General features: G+C 40.4%; 1 protein-coding gene across 1 annotated transcript; it reads left to right on the top strand.

The window, feature by feature from the left end:
• Positions 1 to 160: 160 nt before the first annotated feature.
• On the top strand, positions 161 to 15382 carry LOC117412724 (hepatitis A virus cellular receptor 1 homolog). Its single transcript, XM_058996860.1, has 9 exons — positions 161 to 288; positions 750 to 826; positions 1887 to 2150; positions 2850 to 3188; positions 8205 to 8294; positions 9396 to 9475; positions 9665 to 9776; positions 11536 to 11572; positions 11867 to 15382. Exons 3-9 carry the CDS (start codon positions 2099 to 2101, stop codon positions 11958 to 11960), a joined length of 804 nt encoding a protein of 267 aa, XP_058852843.1. The 5' UTR covers positions 161 to 288; positions 750 to 826; positions 1887 to 2098; the 3' UTR covers positions 11961 to 15382.
• Positions 15383 to 21415: the final 6033 nt, after the last annotated feature.

The following is a 21415-nucleotide window of genomic DNA, read 5'->3' as shown; positions in this document are numbered from 1 at the left end:
TTATATGTATATTGTATTGAACATGGATTCTACTTTATAAATATTATTTCTTCAAGTGTTTCTGTATAATCAGTACACAACATCCAGTGGAGAAGGGGGATGTGGTTGTATTTGTAAGTTCTTTCTGGGTAATGGAGCTTGATGATGTATTTTATAACCCTTACTGTTGTGACTAGTACGCAGAACCAAGTCTGTCCAGCTGAAAGACTGACAGCGTCAAGCATGTTTCAAAAGGGGGAGGAAGCTTGTGTCCCTGGCTAAGGTTCAGCTAAAACTGCTTTTGGAAATGTAAGCTAGTCTGCTTTTTAATAGAGTAAAGAGCACCGAAGGCTAAGACAGATAGTACATGTACTGCAGTGTTAAACTGAAAATCACTTTAGGACTACATGCATCTTTAAGTAAAAGAGTATGTATTAAATTATTGAATCCTGAGAGAGAGTTTAAAGCAGAGATCTCCAGTCCTGAGAGCCCCAATCCTGCAGGTTTTCTAGCTTTACATCATCAATGGCTAAAGATCTGGAACATATGTTAATCTTGACTAATTAAGCCAATAGTTGGTGCAGTTAAGTAACTGAGAGCTTGGCTGAAATGAAAACCAGCAGACCCAGTAGCTCTCCAGGACCGGGATTGGAGACCCCTGGTCTAAATCAACTGGTTTGCTCCCTAAAACAGGGACACATTTAATCCTGGGACATTAGAGTGAGGTAAACCTTGACTAGTGATGATATCACTTCTGTTCTATCCACCAGGGCCCTGCTGTTACTGGGATTGAGGTTACTATCTGGAACATGGACTTCTACTCGTGTTATAGCACCAGTTACAAAAGGTCATCCCGAAGGAGTTTGCATTCTGTTGTAGAATTATTGTATTATGTATTTTTGATAAAGGAATCTAGCTGTCTCTATGATCTAAGTTATTATAGCACAATAAAGATAACAACTGTATTGATACAGTTTCCTTAATTTCTGATAGCTAGAGTTGCTTTCTTAGGATTTCGCACATTGAGAAACCTGTGAGGGGTTGCTTTGATCAACATACCTCTCGAGGATAAGTCACAGCAGTTTTTTTTTTTACCAGGAATCCAACTGGCTTGCATTAACCACTTATTGTTAATCCCTGTATAAACTCGTATAAGTGGTTAATGCAATCCAGTTCTGTAAATAAACACAACTGTGACTTATCCCAGGGGGAGTATAGACTGATCAAAACAACTTATCTTGCACTTTTAAGATGACATTTGCTGTTTTATCACTCTGAATAACTTCAAGTTAACAACATGACCTTTCCTATGCTTATGTGTTAGCAATACACAGTCACGAGCAGTATCATAACAATATTACTGATATGAGTCAGAGGGGTCGTTACAATGCATTCTCCCTGTGCGGAGTCATCTTAGTTACATATAGTTTTATTTGGATGATCGATCGTTGATCGAGCAGAAACAAGATTTCTTGCTTGAGATAAATTTTAAATTGACCAGAAATGTGCTGGGGAAAGTGGAGCTCTAAAGACACCAAAATTAGCAAAGCTTTTTATAGCTCACTGTACAGTATTACAGATGCTTAAAACCACGTGATCGGTGGTTTCCTCAATTTGTAACGCAGATGCAAGAAGTAAGTTAAAAAAAATACATAAAAAAAAACATGGTTGTAGTTTCTCTAGCATAACGTTCACTGTCTGAAGTACATTTTAATAACACTGTGCTGTAGAATATTTTAGGAATATAAGTTATGTGAAATAAGGGAGGCATGACCAACCACGGTACTGTGATATGACTAAACTGTGGTTGTGGAGATTTATTTATATATATATATATATATATATATATATATATATATATATATATATATATATATATATATATATATATATATATTCCATTCCAGAACCGAAAACAATGGCTGTTTTGTATTCGCACTGGGAAAGGTTAATGTGACATGTTAATGGGTCTCTGTGAGTCACTGCAGGAGATGTCACAGTGGAGGACCAGCAACAAGCATACCATTGAAGCTGCCCATCAGCACACGGTATAATACATAGAAACTCTAGTATTCTACAGTCACTGAGTTTGTTGTCGCCTGACACCACTTGCTTGAAGATGGCCCTGAGCAGTGTTGTTTGGGTGCACTGGATTCCTGCCATTCTCGCGGGTAAGATGCCTCATACACATGTCTTTACCGGTTTATTTATTACTGTTTTTATTTATTTTATAAATAAATAAAGAGTGAACTTTGCTTACAATATATCAGAAGTGGAGTGGAATTAATCACAGGCACCAAACAGAACGTTCATACAGAAGAACATGAGGGTCCTTGAAATGCTGTTTATTTTTTTTTTTTTTTGTTTTGATTTAAATAACCCATTTTGACTGTCTTTAACCATCAGGAAATTTGACCATGCGTCAAAATTATATTTGTTATACAGAATTGAGTATTTATTTACCAGAGCTTAGAAATGAATATTTTAGTTTCAGATCTGTTAGAGATAGAACTTTTACTGCAATTCAATTGTGAAAAAAAGTGTCTGTCTTCTGTGAAAAACTGGTAGTATAAGCTTTAGTAGCACAATCTCTCTGCCATCCACTTTCATTCGAGATTCCACATTAGGGTATAGAGTTGGGGAATACGATTGTGATTTATGAATTGTTCTTTACATGCATTATGGATTTTGCTTCATATAAACTAATATGAGGCACGCCTAGTAGAGTAATTATGTACAGGCGCAGAAATAGTTTTATATATATTACATTTAAAATGCAGAAATGTTCAAATGAAACTTTCATTTAATTAGTATAATACTATACAGTATGTGTGTGCCAGTATTGTAGTGACCGTGCTTGTCTCTTGTAGCTTGTGTGGCCCTTGTGAATGGGCATGAAGTTCTAGAGGGACACTCCATCACCCTGCCCTGCAGTTACTCTGTCAGAAGGAATGGATTAAGCGCCGCGTGCTGGGGAAGGGGTTGTGGCACCATGTGGTGCAGTGATGAAATCATTCAAACCGACGGGAACCGTGTCACCTCCAAACTGTCAGAGCGGTACCGCTTAAATGGGAATATACTGGATGGTAATTTGGATCTGACTATACTGAACACAGGGAAAGCAGACAGCGGATCATACTGCTGCAGGGTGGACATTGCTGGATACTTTAATGATCTAAAGGTATCTTTAACTTTAAAAGTTGTAAAAGGTAGGTTTTATATTATATATTTAATGTATGATTAAACAATGTGCTTTTGTATTTAGTGTATCCAAGTTAATTCCACTTCCAATTCATTATTGCAGGTGGGTCATTCTAGCTCATATGGGTTTACCTGAGCTTTTACAACAATTACTTACAGTGATATATATATATATATATATATATATATACAGTGCCTTGCGAAAGTATTCGGCCCCCTTGAACTTTGCGACCTTTTGCCACATTTCAGGCTTCAAACATAAAGATATGAAACTGTAATTTTTTGTGAAGAATCAACAACAAGTGGGACACAATCATGAAGTGGAACGAAATTTATTGGATATTTCAAACTTTTTTAACAAATAAAAAACTGAAAAACTGGGCGTGCAAAATTATTCAGCCCCTTTACTTTCAGTGCAGCAAACTCTCTCCAGAAGTTCAGTGAGGATCTCTGAATGATCCAATGTTGACCTAAATGACTAATGATGATAAATAGAATCCACCTGTGTGTAATCAAGTCTCCGTATAAATGCACCTGCACTGTGATAGTCTCAGAGGTCCGTTTAAAGCGCAGAGAGCATCATGAAGAACAAGGAACACACCAGGCAGGTCCGAGATACTGTTGTGGAGAAGTTTAAAGCCGGATTTGGATACAAAAAGATTTCCCAAGCTTTAAACATCCCAAGGAGCACTGTGCAAGCGATAATATTGAAATGGAAGGAGTATCAGACCACTGCAAATCTACCAAGACCTGGCCGTCCCTCTAAACTTTCAGCTCATACAAGGAGAAGACTGATCAGAGATGCAGCCAAGAGGCCCATGATCACTCTGGATGAACTGCAGAGATCTACAGCTGAGGTGGGAGAATCAGTCGTATACTGCACAAATCTGGCCTTTATGGAAGAGTGGCAAGAAGAAAGCCATTTCTTAAAGATATCCATAAAAAGTGTCGTTTACAGTTTGCCACAAGCCACCTGGGAGACACACCAAACATGTGGAAGAAGGTGCTCTGGTCAGATGAAACCAAAATCGAACTTTTTGGCAACAATGCAAAACGTTATGTTTGGCGTAAAAGCAACACAGCTCATCACCCTGAACACACCATCCCCACTGTCAAACATGGTGGTGGCAGCATCATGGTTTGGGCCTGCTTTTCTTCAGCAGGGACAGGGAAGATGGTTAAAATTGATGGGAAGATGGATGGAGCCAAATACAGGACCATTCTGGAAGAAAACCTGATGGAGTCTGCAAAAGACCTGAGACTGGGACGGAGATTTGTCTTCCAACAAGACAATGATCCAAAACATAAAGCAAAATCTACAATGGAATGGTTCACAAATAAACATATCCAGGTGTTAGAATGGCCAAGTCAAAGTCCAGACCTGAATCCAATCGAGAATCTGTGGAAAGAACTGAAAACTGCTGTTCACAAATGCTCTCCATCCAACCTCACTGAGCTCGAGCTGTTTTGCAAGGAGGAATGGGCAAAAATTTCAGTCTCTCGATGTGCAAAACTGATAGAGACATACCCCAAGCGACTTACAGCTGTAATCGCAGCAAAAGGTGGCGCTACAAAGTATTAACTTAAGGGGGTTGAATAATTTAGCACGCCCAATTTTTCAGTTTTTTATTTGTTAAAAAAGTTTGAAATATCCAATAAATTTCGTTCCACTTCATGATTGTGTCCCACTTGTTGTTGATTCTTCACAAAAAATTACAGTTTCATATCTTTATGTTTGAAGCCTGAAATGTGGCAAAAGGTCGCAAAGTTCAAGGGGGCCTGTCACAAAGACGGCCGGAGTGGGTGGCGTCAGACCAGAAACAGGAACACAAACAGACAGAGACTTGGAGTTTGGTGGAGCTGAGCGAATGGTTTCGCTCAGCATTTAATAAAACAGCACAGAAAATAAAAGGTTTGAAACAACAAAACACAGGACACGGCACTTGTAGCCAAAATAAAAGGACAAACAAAAACGGACTAGACAGACAAAACACGGTGAGCAGATTTAACTATTACTATTATTATTATTATCTTTACCTCCGTCTCCAATCCCGTTCTCCACTCACCGAACACCAACCCCGACTGAGTGAAACTGTGCATCTATATATACTGTTGTGCTGGGATTCAATTACTAATTAATTACTCACTTGAATCCCAGCACGTGAATTCATTACGTGCAACCCCGTGCCACACATTATACACATTTTATCTGCACGTGAAGTGATGTGCCATCCTCGTGCCTAAATATAATTATACACTTTAAACACACGTGAAACACAGACCCGTTTATATCCCGTGTACCAATCTATACACCAACATTAACATACGCACGCAACATACATACACAGAACACACAAATGCACACAGGGGCGGGGCACTTTGCCACATATACCCCCCCTTGTGCGCAGCACACATGGCCTCAACGGCCACCTCCCCCCTTAAAAATCCAGCAGTCCAGGACAAAGTCTCGGGCTGGGAAGGGAGGCTCCAGTGGGCCCATGGCTGGCCATGCTGTCAGCACCCCTGCCGGTAGTGGCACGGCTGACAGCCTGTTGGTCCTGTCCTGCAGCGAAAAAGCTGCGGGGGCAGGTGGTCCCCCGACCTCCCCCTTCTTCGTAGCCGGCAGCTCCCTCCTGTGGGGCTCCGGCCACAAGAACTCCTGCAGCGAAACTGCTGCTGGGGAAAGTGGTCTCCAGACCTCGTCCCCCTTCGTGGCCGGCCACCGTACTCCCTGCGGAGGTACGGGCAGCAGAGGCAGCTCCTGCTCCTCTGCTCCGGGCGGTGGCGGAGGCAGAGGCAGCTCCTGCTCCTCTGCTCCTGGAGGTGGTGGAGGCAGAGGCAGCTCCTGCTCCTCTGCTCCTGGCGGTGGTGGTGGCGGAGGCAGAGGCAGCTCCTGCTCCTCTGCTCCTTGCGGTGGTGGTGGCGGAGGCAGAGGCAGCTCCTGCTCCTCTGCTCCTGGAGGTGGTGGAGGCAGAGGCAGCTCCTGCTCCTCTGCTCCTGGAGGTGGTGGAGGCAGAGGCAGCTCCAGCTCCTCTGCTCCTGGCGGTGCTGGCTCCCTCTGCTGTGGCGGCTGGGCATGTGCACGCCGTGCTGCCTTCAGCAGCATAGCGAGAGGCTGCTGGGGGACACCAGCATCCTGCCCTTCTCCCCCCCAAAAATTTTCAGGGGGTTGAGCCTGTAACTCCTCCCCTTCTGGCTCCTGGGGCTGAACCAGCAGGCATTTTCCCTCTGCTGGTGGCTTGGGTCCCAGGGCTGTGGAAGCCCCGACTTGCCTCCCTTTGGGCTGTGGACGCCCCGACTCCTCCCTGTTGGGCTGTGGACGCCCCGACTCCTCCCTGTTGGGCTGTGGACGCCCCGACTCCTCCCTGTTGGGCTGTGGACGCCCCGACTCCTCCCTGTTGGGCTGTGGACGTTCGGGCTCCCCCCACTCAGGCGTAGGACGTTCGGGCTCCTCCCACTCAGGCGTAGGACGTTCGGGCTCCTCCCACTCAGGCGTAGGACGTTCGGGCTCCTCCCACTCAGGCGTAGGACGTTCGGGCTCCTCCCACTCAGGCGTAGGACGTTCGGGCTCCTCCCACTCAGGCGTAGGACATTCGGGCTCCTTCCGCTTGGGCTCCTCCCATTTGGGCTGTGGATGCTCAGGCTCCTCCCATTTGGGCTGTGGAGGCAAAACCAGCAGGCATTCACCCTCTGCTGGTGGAGATGGGGACAGCAGGTACTCACCCTCTGCTGGTGGAGATGGGGACAGCAGGTACTCACCCTCTGCTGGTGGAGATGGGGACAGCAGGTACTCACCCTCTGCTGGTGGAGATGGGGACAGCAGGTACTCCTCTGCTGGTGGTCCTGCTACCTGGGCTGCTGTTCCATTTATGGTTGCCTCCAGGTAGCTGAGGACAAACTCCACACCTTCCTCCAAGGTGTTTGGGGTGTGTTCCTCCTGATAGGCCTCCCATCTCTCACAGTCCATCATCCACAGGGCCTGGACGACTATGGGCAGAGACTGGGCCTCCAGCCCAGCATTCTCCAGCATCCAGTCCCGCACTTTGATGGCGTCTTCTGCCATTTTTTTTTTTTTTTTTTCTCTTTTTTTTAAATCCAAACTGCGGTTCCTGCTCTGGCCTGAGTCCTGGAGGCGCTGTCGATCCCACGCAGGACACCACGTGTCACAAAGACGGCCGGAGTGGGTGGCGTCAGACCAGAAACAGGAACACAAACAGACAGAGACTTGGAGTTTGGTGGAGCTGAGCGAATGGTTTCGCTCAGCATTTAATAAAACAGCACAGAAAATAAAAGGTTTGAAACAACAAAACACAGGACACGGCACTTGTAGCCAAAATAAAAGGACAAACAAAAACGGACTAGACAGACAAAACACGGTGAGCAGATTTAACTATTACTATTATTATTATTATCTTTACCTCCGTCTCCAATCCCGTTCTCCACTCACCGAACACCAACCCCGACTGAGTGAAACTGTGCATCTATATATACTGTTGTGCTGGGATTCAATTACTAATTAATTACTCACTTGAATCCCAGCACGTGAATTCATTACGTGCAACCCCGTGCCACACATTATACACATTTTATCTGCACGTGAAGTGATGTGCCATCCTCGTGCCTAAATATAATTATACACTTTAAACACACGTGAAACACAGACCCGTTTATATCCCGTGTACCAATCTATACACCAACATTAACATACGCACGCAACATACATACACAGAACACACAAATGCACACAGGGGCGGGGCACTTTGCCACAGGGCCGAATACTTTCGCAAGGCACTGTATATATATATATGTGTGTATATATATATATATATATATATATATATATATATATATATATATATATATATATATATATATATATCTATCACTGTAAGTACACCTGCTAAAACATTGAACAAAGTAAAACAAAGAACAAAGAATGCATACTTGGGGACTCTGGTTAACTAGTGACCAGGCTGTAGATCGCTCCTATTAACAAAGTGCATCTTATCATTTTCTCCATTTAGCTCCTGCATTGACGACAGCACTGCCAAACCCACTTCCCCCAACCTTCAGAGCTGAGAATCACAACACATCAGAGCCACATCCCCCCACAAGTACGTGAGCATTTCCAAAGTGCTCTCCGCTACAGAATGCGGTTTACTCAACCTGATTTAGAAATGCTATATTCTCCATGCTGAACAGTGTGAAAGGCTATACTGCCATGATTGGGTTTCCTGTAGATGAACCAAGAAACGAAGGACTCTGCAGCTCACAATAAGGATTTTGCATTCTCTATTTAACAAAAGTCAAAACACAAATCTAATCTCTTCCAAGGAAATTAAACTTCCAAAGGCACTGCACCCACATTCCTTTGTCACTTACAGTGCCATCCCCCATTATCATACAAACTCAGGGGCTTATACTACAGCTCTGCTAATGTCTTAGTTAATCCAGGAACAAATCCAGACCATGTATACATTTACATGGCAGTAAATACAGAGTACTTCTAGGTAAGGTTATATTTAATTTCAACGCCTTTGCACTACAAGTGTTATTACAAGACACAACAATGCTTCTACACAAGCATGTTAATGTGTAACTGAATGTGTAAATACAGTGTATGTCCCTAAACCAGTTACTGATTAGTAATTTAATTAGCTAACTACCCAACTCACAGAGAGTTAGCCGTGACTCAGGTAACAAACATGTCATGAAACAGATAAATACACATAGCTTATAGCTGGTTTTTTTTTGGTCTCAAACACATGAGCAGTTTGATTCCGTCTCAGTCAGCCTCCTCTTTTCTTAACTATATAATATGACCACCTTTATGTTCTGCTTTGTTACATATTCAGTTTCACTCTAGCTCTGATGTGCGATGATAAATGTGTGGGTTCCTGCCTGTTTGAATTACAGCGGTTAACATTAGTCACAGCAGACCCCGTACTGAGCCAGCCTGGCATATGTGACTAAGTGGTTTGGGTTACTGCTGATTCCTCGGTAGTGAGCTATTGTTAAAGAACATACGTGACTGGAGCCAATTATATTTCAAACCTTGCTTGGGTTTTTTTCTCATATTAGCTATTTATGTATTTATCTCTTGGTCTGGGTAACAGGAGAGGGTACATCACACTTGGTCCTTGAAGATAGCATAAATATAAAGATAAAGATATTACCTTGAGGATGTTTAAACCATTACACAACTTTCTTTCCAGGCAGTTGGAGTGGTGGACATTCTTTCCAACTGTCAGCAACACCAAAGTGGAATTCCAGTCTTCTGCAAACGGGTGACATTGTGAGTACTGGAATCAGAAAAGTACCAGTTAACATAATGAAGAGAAAATACTCCTTAAAGTAAATTTAAGGGAATATGGGTTTTTGCACTTTCTTGAAGTGAATGCCATGAATTGGATTGTGTGTGCCCTGTACATAAATAATAGAGAACATGGAAACTAACATGGTCCATATACCTTTTTATTTTTAGGAAGGAAGTGCTTTAAAAAGTGATTCATTCAACGTTCCTGTTGTGGGTCTATGTGTATCGGCAGTCATCTTGCTCTTAATAATTGCTCTAGCAATTCTTCTTGTTTTTAAACGTAAGTAATACTACTCTACCAGTCCCTGACCACATTCCGGCGCCTCCTTAAGACTCACCTCTTCAAAGAGCACCTGTAGAACTCCTCTGTTTGTATCCTGGGACACTATCACCCTTCATGTAAATGTGCTTTATTTTGCTCTTATCAGCCCCTATTTTACTGCATTTAATCCTGTACTTCAGAATACTGTAATCTGCCAAGTTTTTAACCTGTAGTACTTTGTATTTAATCACATCCTGATGTAACTATCACTATTTAATCATATCCTGATGTAACTATCACTATTACCTGCTGTATTATTGAATTGTGGTTTGTCAAACTTGTACTTTACTTGTTTTATTGTATTTCTTGCTCTTATTGTATTACTTGTATTGTAACGCTTGAAATGTTTTTGCTTACGATTGTAAGTCGCCCTGGATAAGGGCGTCTGCTAAGAAATAAATAATAATAATCAGCATTACTAAATAGAGCCCAATATTCCAGAGGTTTTTGAAGGGTTGGCTGGGTGGTACCAGTGGTTAAAGAAAAGGGCTTGTAACCAGGAGGTCCCCGGTTCAAATCCCAGCTCAGCCACTGACTCACCGTGTGACCCTGAGCAAGTCACTTAACCTCCTTGTGCTCCATCTGTGGGGTGAGACGTTGTTGTAAGTGACTCTGCAGCTGATTCACACACCCTAGTCTCTGTAAGTTGCCTTGGCATCTGCTAAATAAATAAATAATAATAATACTCAGCTTCCCACTAATTTGATTAGAATGTGAACTGAAGAGTTAAGTGAAAGATGTTCCTTCTTTTCTTTTTAAATACACATGACCGATTTTTGTACTGTCCCCTTCCTTTTTACAAGGTTTTATTACGGCTCTACTAGGCCCTACATGGCCTTGCTCCTGCTTATATAGCAGACATGCTTGTTCTGTTTGTCTCTAGCAGTGCCCTGTGGTTGTGAGATCTCTACCTAGGGAGCACATGTCTTCTCAAACTAGGTGTCTAAGCTCTGAAGCTCAATACCCAAAAGGGTTAAGGGCTCAGATCCTGTTCAATCCTTCAAAACGAACTTAAAGACGTATTTATATAGTTTGGCCTTTGCAACTGCCAAGGCCTGTATCTTAGTGTTTTATCAGTGTAGCTTTGTACTCAACATGTACAGCACTCCAGGGTGTGTCTCACAGGAAAAGCTCTTTATAGTCTAAGTTTGTGGGTGGTTGTTGTTATGTGATGTTAGCAATCATCACTTTTTCTTCACTTTTTGATATCATCTGTGTTCAAGAGCTGTTCTTCTGTTCTGGTTGCTTGCTGTAGGCATATGTAAGCCAGGCTAGATCCCAGCTGTGCACTTGTCCTGCTATAAAGACACTTTGGCTGATTCAGGCTGGGTTATATGTGCCTATACTAGGCAAGCAGAGCAGAAGAACAGCTCCTGAACTTGGGTTAACAGAACTTAAGAGAAAGTATTAACCCTTTCAGTCTTGGCAGGACTTCTTAAAGTACTGTCAGCACCAAAATATATGTAAAAAAAAACAAAAAAAAAAACTTTTTTGTCCTGTTCTCATGTATATTCAATAAAGGAGTTCCTTTTTGAATTGTGTAACTTAATTTTGTATTCTTGACAAAAATAATTCAGGACTGAAAGGGTTAAAAAAAGGCACAGTGAAAAAAACACAAGGACTATATAAATCGAGGCTGCTTACTCTGTTTTAACTGTAACCTTATGCTACTGTATGCATTTTGATCATATATCTTTATAATTGTATTTTCTTTTAGGTAAACTTTTAAAAGGAGCTCAGAAACACATTGGAAGGTAAGCAGATATAGTTTTTCATAGCCCTCTCTGGTACACCTCAAGATCTTCAAGAGAATAAAACATTTTAAAAGTATGATTGTTTATTGATTTTAGTCTAGGGAATGTTGAGGGGGAAAAAAATCCACAAATTCAAATAACAAAAAAGATCTCTGAAAAGCTCTAGTGATGTAAGTGCTTTCCTTGTAAGAAATATTTATGTTCCCAATAACATTTTCCATTTGAAATAATAACTTTATACAATCTTTCTTTCTTTCTTTCTTTCTTTCTTTCTTTCTTTCTTTCTGTTTGTAGTACAAGGCCTACAGTAACACTGGAACCCAAGCACATCATTTATCAAATGCAGACAGGCAGACAAGTGGAAGAAAATATTTACAGTTTGGATTAGCTGTCTGTCTACCACAGAACCCCACCTTCCACCAACCTGCTTCCAGATCACCTTTACCTTCGTCCGATTGAATCAGAACAACTCAGGGTTTCTTAACCCAGCACTCACATCAGCATTCTGATTGACCACATGCTTGTGTTTATTATTTATTCATTCGGTGGGTTATTTTATTACATCGATTACAGATTACAGACAACTTACTAAATCCAAACTCACACACAGCAGGCTATTTCAATTTATTATTATTCATTCTTTTCATAATTTGCACTTTCTCCAGCATTTTGGCTGAACAGTCGAGTGGCACATATACTGTTATAAAAGTAATGAAGAAAAATTATACAATTATTTAAAACACTGTTAGCAGCAGGGTAGCCTGAACAGACAGCAGTTTACAGAAAACACAAAGTTACTATTAAACTACAGTCTGTTAGTCTGTCAGTGCTCACAATGTATATACAATTCGTTGAGATTACTCAGTGCTGTGCCTGGGGCAGCCTTTTCCTGGTACAGAATAGGTCAGGCCCTACAATAAAAAAGAATTGCTAGTGTTATGAAACTAGAGCGCATGCAGAGGGCATGTTCTAAGACAAGGCTGTCAAACTCCTGGAGGGCCGCAGTGTCTTCCATTCCACCCGAGCTCTCAATTACTGAATTGGTCTAATTATTTGATTAATTGGACACATTTTACACTTCTCTCCAGGCCTCAAAATGTTTTATAGGTTGTGTACCTTGAATTAAGAGCATTGAAAATATATGAAATATATCAAAAAACGTGATCAATTATGTTAATTGAGAGCTTAATTTGGAATGAAAAACCAGAAGACCCTGCGGCCCTCGGACTGGAGTTTGACATTCCTGTTCTGGCTTTAGCAGGATTTTATTCTATTTAGGAAAAAGAAAAGCAAAAGTGTGTAAACGTGACCAATTCCTCTGTATTCCTGAGTAGGCAAATTTAGTGTAACTATATTAATTACGAGACCATTTTAGCTTCATGTTTGCTTCCAAGCTTTATGTATACCGCAGATCCACATGATCATCAAATCTTAGTTTTATATCTAACCAAAGTTTTTCTATTAAAAAATATTGTTGTAGTAAACAAACACATGGATGTCTGTTTTTTAAACAACTGCAATTTTGGAGATAAAACCAGGTCAAACTCAAACACCCTCCTTATTACAGCCTGCCAGCAACCCAGTCACTGATACATTTCCTGCATGCCCACATTAGAAAATACAACATTTAAAGGTGTAGTTCCCCATATTTTATCTGTCTTACTAAAGACCACTTTCCATTCTTTTTTTCCTTTGTAAGGTATAGCTTGCCACTGGTGCAGATAGATACAGTGGTATGTCTCTTATCCAGGCTGTCCAGTGGTAAGCAGGCTTCAATAGGAGGAAGCTTGTGCCTACTGAATTAAATCACAGTAGTTATTATTATTTATTATTATTTGTTTATTTAGCAGACGCCTTTATCCAAGGCGACTTACAGAGGCTAGGGTGTGTGAACTATGCATCAGCTGCAGAGTCACTTACAATTACGTCTCACCCGAAAGACGGAGCACAAGGAGGTTAAGTGACTTGCTCAGGGTCACACAATGAGTCAGTGGCTGAGGTGGGATTTGAACCGGGGACCTCTTGGTTACAAGCCCTTGTCTTTAACCACTGGACCACACAGCCTCCCAGTGATTTGTATTCGTTGTTATTAGGTGAATGCAAGCCAGTAAGTAAAACAAAGGTTAACCACTGGGGTGTGGTGTGAAAATGACAGTTAAACCCCACTAGAATGTGTGTGGGTGTAGGAGCTTGGACACTGACCATTATAAATACAATATTGCCACCTAGTGGTCATTAACCATACCGGTTCAAAAGATACAAGAGCACGTTTAAGTTTTTAATCCAGTACAATGAAATATTTTTTATTTACAGATATAAAACCAGTCCAGACACCCTTATCTAAGTATCCTACCATCCGGACAACTGGTGTAGTAGAACGAGGGAGTCATGAGATTGAGAAATGTCTACAATAAAACTGACAGGAGGGAGATGGAAGTACCAGTGTTGTCATTAAAATAATGTCCACTGGGTGGCGACAGTTTCACAAAAATGCTATGGTAAAAAGCCTTGCTTCAAACCGAAATAGAAAACTCTGGGAGAAATATGATAATAGGTTGGTTTGTTTTTTAATATATGTGTTCTCACATTCAGAGCCTGTATTCTCAAATCTAGCAAGTCAGTGTGGTTGGCGTGTCTTGTGCTGTTACAGGTCAGTCCATGTTGCTGGTTAAGATCAATCGCTCAGATTGATCTGCTTCTCTTCTGCCTAATCAATGAGTGCTAGTCACAGAACTCTAAGAAGCCTGATTAATGGTGACGCGTGTAGCTATTGTCAGAACAATTATTCTAAACATAAATCCAATTCCAATTATGCACCCCAAAACACACACAGACCCACAAAGCAGGCTAATACGAATGGATTGGAACACCTTGTATACTCTACTTGAAGTTGCAGAAGGTGTTGGGTGTGAACATGTGTTTTCAGTGTGATAATCCCAATTTACTGCATAGGGAACTGCCTGCTGTGGTGCAGCCCTGCTAAACAGTAAACCTGTATCTGCAGCAATGTTCGACCCCAAATTGCACAGGTTTAGGATGGGTTTGACAAGGTTATTGTAAGACACTGTCTCTAGGATAAGCTTTCTAATTGCAATGTACTGCTCACCTGCGAGGAGGTTCGCAGTGTTTAGAGTGACAGTTTTGTTTTTGACCTGAGTGACTGAAAGCATTTTTATAACATTCACACCTCTTGGTTCTATTGTGTTTCTAACTCAGTCATTAGAGCAAAGCCAATGGGCTGAATAAATGGTTATGCTTGGCTTAGCACCCTCTTCTGGTGGAGTCTAGAAAGTATTGTGTTGGGCTTGTTCCACATACTTTAAAATTGAGCACACTTGTATGTGAACATTTCAGGAGTGAAACAATTCTGATAAGTGCTGTATTTTTCACTGTGACGTCTGTATTTGTCATTGTTTTCTGTTAGGCCAGCATATGACAAAGCCACAAGAAAGTGGAACGATCAGTGTGTTAGAGTCTTTATTATTACCACACATAATAACAATACACTGGGCCTTCTCATAAGCCTGTCTCTCCAGGGCCTATTACCATTAATACAATAATCATTAGATTCCGTTTTACTTTCTGAGACAAAAACATGTCTGTGGTAATTAATAAGTAAAGCATAGCCTCTTACAGTGGTTCTTTCCCCCTCTTTAATGTTTGTGTTTACAATAAATGCTGTTGTGTCAGAACATATTCGGTTTTCTTTGCCTCATTAATATTATTTTAAGATTACATAGGTAATTATATACTACATTGATATGATTCCGTTGTCTCAAAATTCACCAAGAAAAATACACCTGTTTTCCACATCATTTCTTTTCATCATTACTGTGGGATTCATAGTTTTATTGTGTAAGTCATACACCTATCCTATAGGAATCTTAAATAATGAGATTCTCTAGGGGCAAGTTCCATTGTTACCGGTATTCAGTGTAGCTACAATGTAATTGTAGGTAATTAAGTTCAATCAGAGCCCCATACCATAGGCATGTCAAAACTTAATAAACAGAACATATCTGCATTTGAATAACATGAACGAGAGCACTGGGGTTGCAATATAATGACATTAAAATAAGCAGATGCAACGTATCCCTGTGAATTATAATTATGATTGGCTGTGGTGACAGTTATTATTATTATTATTATTTATTTCTTAGCAGATGCCCTTATCCAGGGCAATTTACAGTCGTAAACAAAAATACATTTCAAGAATCACAGTACAAGTATTAATACAATCAAGAGCAAGATAAAATACAATGACTTTGGTTCTAGCAAGTACAAGCATGACAAAATACAATTCAATAACGGAGCAGATAACAGTGTCAGTGATAGTTACATCAGGATATAATTAAATACAAAATACTACAGATTAAATAACACTTGTGACAGGTTACAGTAATCTAAAGTACAGGATTAAATGCAGTAAAATAGGGAGCAGATAAGAGCAGGTAAATTAAATTAAGGAAGAGTGATAAAGTGTTCATGGGGAAAGGAGGAGTTCTACAGGTACTGTCTGAAGAGGTGAGTCTTGAGGAGGCGCCGGAAGGTGGTCAGGAACTGGGCAGTCCTGACATCTGGACTGTAATACCATACTAAGAGAGGTCTTTCAGTACATTATGCTTACTTCGATTCAACTGATTACTGTTTTGGAAGAACCCAAGCAGCCTGTGCCACACAATGGCAGCTACATACTGCTCACACAACAAGTGTTTTAGCTTAACTCGCTGTCTTAAGGCATGCCATTTAAATACATGATAATGTGTGAATGTTCATGCCAGAAAATATGTTAATTTCATGGTAAAGTTATTTATTTATTTATTTATTTTTTCTGAGAGGAGCTTTAATTACCAGGATACCAGTATATTAAATGCATAACTCATAGTGTGAAGCATCAGTGGAGACGCGATGTGTGTTTACAGGGTTAAGTGAAATACAGCTTGTTTTATTAACCAGCATCTGGGTAAAGGTATGAATTATTATCTTAACTAATCATGCTTGTTGTTTAGATTCATTAGACTGAAAGGGTTAAATAGAAAATCTACAAAGTCACTCTTAAACAACAATAAGAATACCTTAGTTAAGACAGCGTTCATCTCCATGCCAAGTTCCATTTTAATTTCATATCAGAAGGGTCCCTTGACTTCCATTTAGAGTCCTGGAACAGTTTTAAATGCAGAGATAGCATCATTAACAGCAGGCAGAGTGCAGTTTGACAGAAACATTTAGAGCATAACATGAATGTTCAAGTTCAATTACTGATAGTAATATATCAAATCTTCATATCATGAAAAAAGGTGCTCTTTGGAGTCAAGGGTTTCTTCAAAAGTTTAGTAAGAAATATAGGTGAAAAAATACCTGTAAGTCCATTGTTTTCTCTATAGATTCAAATGAATCCATCAGGCTAATCACCAAAAGCCAAGGCAAACTTATAGGTAAAATACCTTTATTAATGGGGCATATCCAAAAACAGAATGTTAAAAATAGAACACGGAACCAGCATGTTCTAATAAACCAACAAAGAGACTCCCAATGGCAATCCTAGCCTTCATCAGGGTATAGTCTCAATTAGCAACACTGCAATACATAAGCAATCACATTCAATCAATTAACACTCAATTAGTAACATGAATTACATTGATTACACAAGTTAATTAATTAAACATAGCTTAATCAAAGAATTAGTGGAACACCAGTCAAAGGAATAAATATCGAAAAAGATTATACCACAAAATCAAAACAAGCCTATTAGAAAATAACATTCAGTTCATAGGTAGGGTCTGTAATCTGACTCTTCATTTAATCCTGGAAATTCAGAGGCTTTTAGTTGAAATATCCAAAATGTTTCCTGTTGTAAAAGAGATTTGAGTCTGTCACCTCCCCTTATTGATTTATTAACCATTATGAAGCCTTGGTGTACTTCTTGACAGCAACCTCTCCTTTGATGCCCACATCTCCTCCATGGTCAAATCTTCCTTCTACCATCTTCGAAACATCTCTAAAGTCCGTCCCTACCTTTCCCTCCCGGATGTGGATTTACTCTGTCATGCATTTGTCTCCTCTTGACTCGACTACTGCAACTCTCTACATGGTGGTCTCCCGGCACACACCATGAACCGACTGCAGCTAGTTCAGAATGTCACTGTCAGGATCCTTACCAGATGTAAAAAACGTGATCACATCACCCCCCATCTTGCCCAGCTGCACTGGCTACCTGTAAAGTTATCTATAATGCCCTTCGTCACACAGGTCCTGAGAACCTCCTCAACCTGCTGACCCGCTATGTCCCTGCCTGCAAGCTGAGGTCCTCCGACTCTGGCCTGCTTGTTATCCCCAAGCAAAAGTGCACCACACTTAGAGAACGCTTGTTTAGCTTCATGGCTCCAACTCTCTGGTACTCTCTCCCAGCTTTGGTGCGTGATTCTCCCACCATTGCTCACTTTAAATCAACTCTCAAGACCCACCTGTTCTCTCTTGCTTTCCATGCTCTTTAAGCCTGATATCTGCTATTAGCTGCTGTGTTGCTGCTACTATTTCATGTATTATGTTACTATCATGTATTATGCACTTTCCACTGCATTTAATGTACTATGCATTGTTTGTTTTTTTACTGTACATCATGTATTATGCATTTCTCTGTATTTAAAGTATTATGGATTTTCTTGTTGTTACTGCACCTTGTAAAGCGCTTTGTGATGGTGGTCCACTATGAAAGGCGCTATATAAGATAAAGATTGATTGATTGATTTCAATCCCTAACACTTTAAGGTTATCAGAGTTACTTCCATGAGAAACTTTATAGTGTTTAGCCATGGGATATTTTAAATAACCCGTTCTAATTGCGTATTTATGGTCCGCTACCCTTTCTTTTGGTTTTCTTTCAGTTCTCCTTACGTAAAAACAACCACATGGGCATTCCAAACGACAGCTGAGCGGCTAATGATTAATACATACTCAAAAGAGGATTTCCACTCGTATTAATCATCCGCAATGTGATTCATACCATCCTTCTATTCGTATCACCTTCTGTATGTAGAAATCCACTCCTGGGCAAGTATTAATGAAAGCTTAGTGGACCCTTAAAATGAAGAGGACAAGTGTATTGCAGGCACACGCATTGGGCATGTTGATGTTTTCTTCAAACTGACATGAGATTTCAAAAGTTGGTCTGAAGGAATGATCAGTTGCACTTCAAATAGAGGTAAGAGGGTTTTTTTTTGGTTTTTTTGTTATAAAACAGCTGCTTCGCCTGATGAACAGAAGTGAAGTATATGTCTTAACTGAAACAGAGCACGCTTATTCCCTACTTTAGGAAGCTGGAACGACGGTGTTTGTGATTTGAACAGTGACCAGGTGGGCTGGAGCCTGCTGTCAGCTGTGCAATCAGAGAAGCCGGGCTGCACATGTGCGCTGCCTGCTCCACTCTGCTCTGACTGATGGAAATCCAAACTCCATGAGGTTACTGTGATGTGGCCTCTTTCTTGTGGCTTGTTTGAAACAGTTGTGTCTGTTTTATTGGCTTTGAGGAGATCTGGTTTAAACTATGTGAAGTATTTGATTTATTTTGCATTCTCAATGTTTAAGGGCACATGTGAGTAGTTGGTCAACATTGCTTACAGAAAAGGCCCCTGTATTTATAAGAAACACTTTAATGCTATGTTTTTGTTCCCTCCAAGTTATAGTATTTAACCAATGTTCCACCAATGTTCCAGTTTTTTATTATCATTTTACATTTTCATATATCATATTAGTGGGGCAAAATAACGGTGTCACATTTAATAATTATCTACTGTACAGTACTTATTGCCCACGTTATCATGCAAATGGTTCCTCATAGTGCATGCTTGCAATGCCCTCTTTCTGTCAGGTCTTATTACCTAATGGCTTATCATGATTTCATTGTGAATGTTAGTACTGTATACTATTATTATAAAACAGGGTGTGTAAAGCAAGCAGTAGTATAGATCAATCCATCTGTCTTAGCAGAACCAGGACAGTTTTGATTCTGTAAAATGCAAAAGTATGATGTTTTGTAGATCTTTGTACTCTACTAAAAAAAACACAAGGTAGGAATGAATGGATCTGTAAATCTGGTTACAATTCAAACATTCAGTCTGGATAAGCTTTCAGTAGCGAGATTTTCTAAAAGTTGTCATTGTTTTTGAGCAATTGGTTACACCGCCTCAAAACACACGAGCTTCCCCTGACTGAAGAAACACAGCAGCTTTTGTGGGTGCAATAGGAAAACATAAATAAGCAAATAAAATAAACATTTTGTTTAAACAAAAACAGCTCGAGCAGTACCATGTGGGACAAGCAGACCCTGCACGCTTTTATAAAAAAAATTAAAACATTTAAAAAAATCCCACATGAAACAAGCTGGTTTTGGAGGAAATACCACACACATTAAAAACAACATCAAACCCATGCTGTCCTTGCATTCTCTGAACAAAGCAGATTTGGCCACATGTGCTTCCCCTCAAAAAACATTTCAAGAACTCTTAGAATGCAGATGGCAGCACTCTATAAAGAGAATTGGGAAGTAATACAATGGTAAGAGATTAAAGAACTAGGATAATACCACTTCCCCACAAACATAGCCTTGTGCGCAGTGACACCCTCTCCTTTTGACTCTTGCCCCTTGCCCTTTGACCTTCCCCTTCACCTCATAGAACTGAATAACACGTTATTACAAGTTGAACCAAACCTCAAAGTCACTAGAAGACAGATGAAGTAGTCATCCACTAAGAGCCCTAATCTCAGGAAAGACAATGCATGTACTATAGAAGGATCAAAGACAATGTTGAGGGGTGTCTCATGTTTATCAAGTAGATTCCACAATGTCAGGGTGAGCTGAACGTGAACTAGATGTCAGCTAACTCAGCATCCACGCTGGTTATAATGACTCATTTGCTGAGAGCACTGTTGCAGGCTGAATCTAGAATGCGTGTTCATTTTATAACAGACCCTTTCCTTGCCATGTGCTAAATGTGCAGGATGATTGTATAGTTTACCATCACTTCTCCATTTACTGTGCTTTAGGGTGATTGACCATGTCTTTTACAATGCTTTACCATGCCTAACCGGTTTAACAATGGAGTATTGTAATAAACTGTTATTGTTATTATTAGTCATGCCCTCACTTAGTAATAGCAAATACACTTGTAAATAACTTTCAAGTGTTGTCTTGTTCACAAATAATTAAATACAGTTCTAACGATACCCTTATTTGACTTGTAACATAAATGGAAACAGCAAACTATGAGCCTTCGTACAAAGAATGCACAAGACAGCATTCATAAACCAATAACAACTACTACTACTACTACTACAACTACTACTACTACTACTACTACTACTACTACTACTACTACTACTACTACTACTAATAATAATAATAATAATTCAACTGATCAGCTCACCCCTTGTCAAGCCAGCCGGAAAGGAAAAACACCCCACTGTTTCCTGTATTCAGTGCTCTGTAAAACACACTTCCTGTACACTTCCTGTATGTTAGCAAATGATCCCTTTTCCCCATCAATTACTGCAGAGCATCTGAGTTATGGGTTTTCATATGTTAAAGTAAATCAGGACCAGAACATGAAAGGCCACAAACATTTGCATGTCTCAACCCTACCAATATTCCACAACGGTTAACAATGGTTCAGTAAATCAGAGTGTAGATGCCACCCCTGACACACAGGGAACCGTCTGTAGCGTTTTCAACCAAAGCCTTTCACATTTACTTCAAGTTAAATGTTGTCAGCTGAGGCACTCCATTGTATGTATTACTGTCTGCTTGTGTATTTATTAGCTCACGATTTGAATGCGAAATATATATAT

The sequence above is a fragment of the Acipenser ruthenus genome, chromosome 23, assembly GCF_902713425.1.
Source record: "Acipenser ruthenus chromosome 23, fAciRut3.2 maternal haplotype, whole genome shotgun sequence".
Lineage (NCBI taxonomy): Eukaryota > Metazoa > Chordata > Actinopteri > Acipenseriformes > Acipenseridae > Acipenser > Acipenser ruthenus.
The sequence above is the reverse complement of the archived record's forward strand: the minus strand, read 5'-3'. Positions and strand labels throughout refer to the sequence as shown.

What these genes read in the sequence shown, in the direction of transcription:
- LOC117412724 (XM_058996860.1), top strand. Translation starts at nt 2,099, where the DNA reads ATGGCCCTGAGCAGTGTTGTTTGGGTGCACTGGATTCCTGCCATTCTC. An exon ending in GATTCCTGCCATTCTCGCGG is followed by an intron (nt 2,151 to 2,849) that starts GTAAGATGCCTC and finishes TGTCTCTTGTAG; the next exon opens with CTTGTGTGGCCCTTGTGAAT. An exon ending in AATTCTTCTTGTTTTTAAAC is followed by an intron (nt 9,777 to 11,535) that starts GTAAGTAATACT and finishes ATTTTCTTTTAG; the next exon opens with GTAAACTTTTAAAAGGAGCT.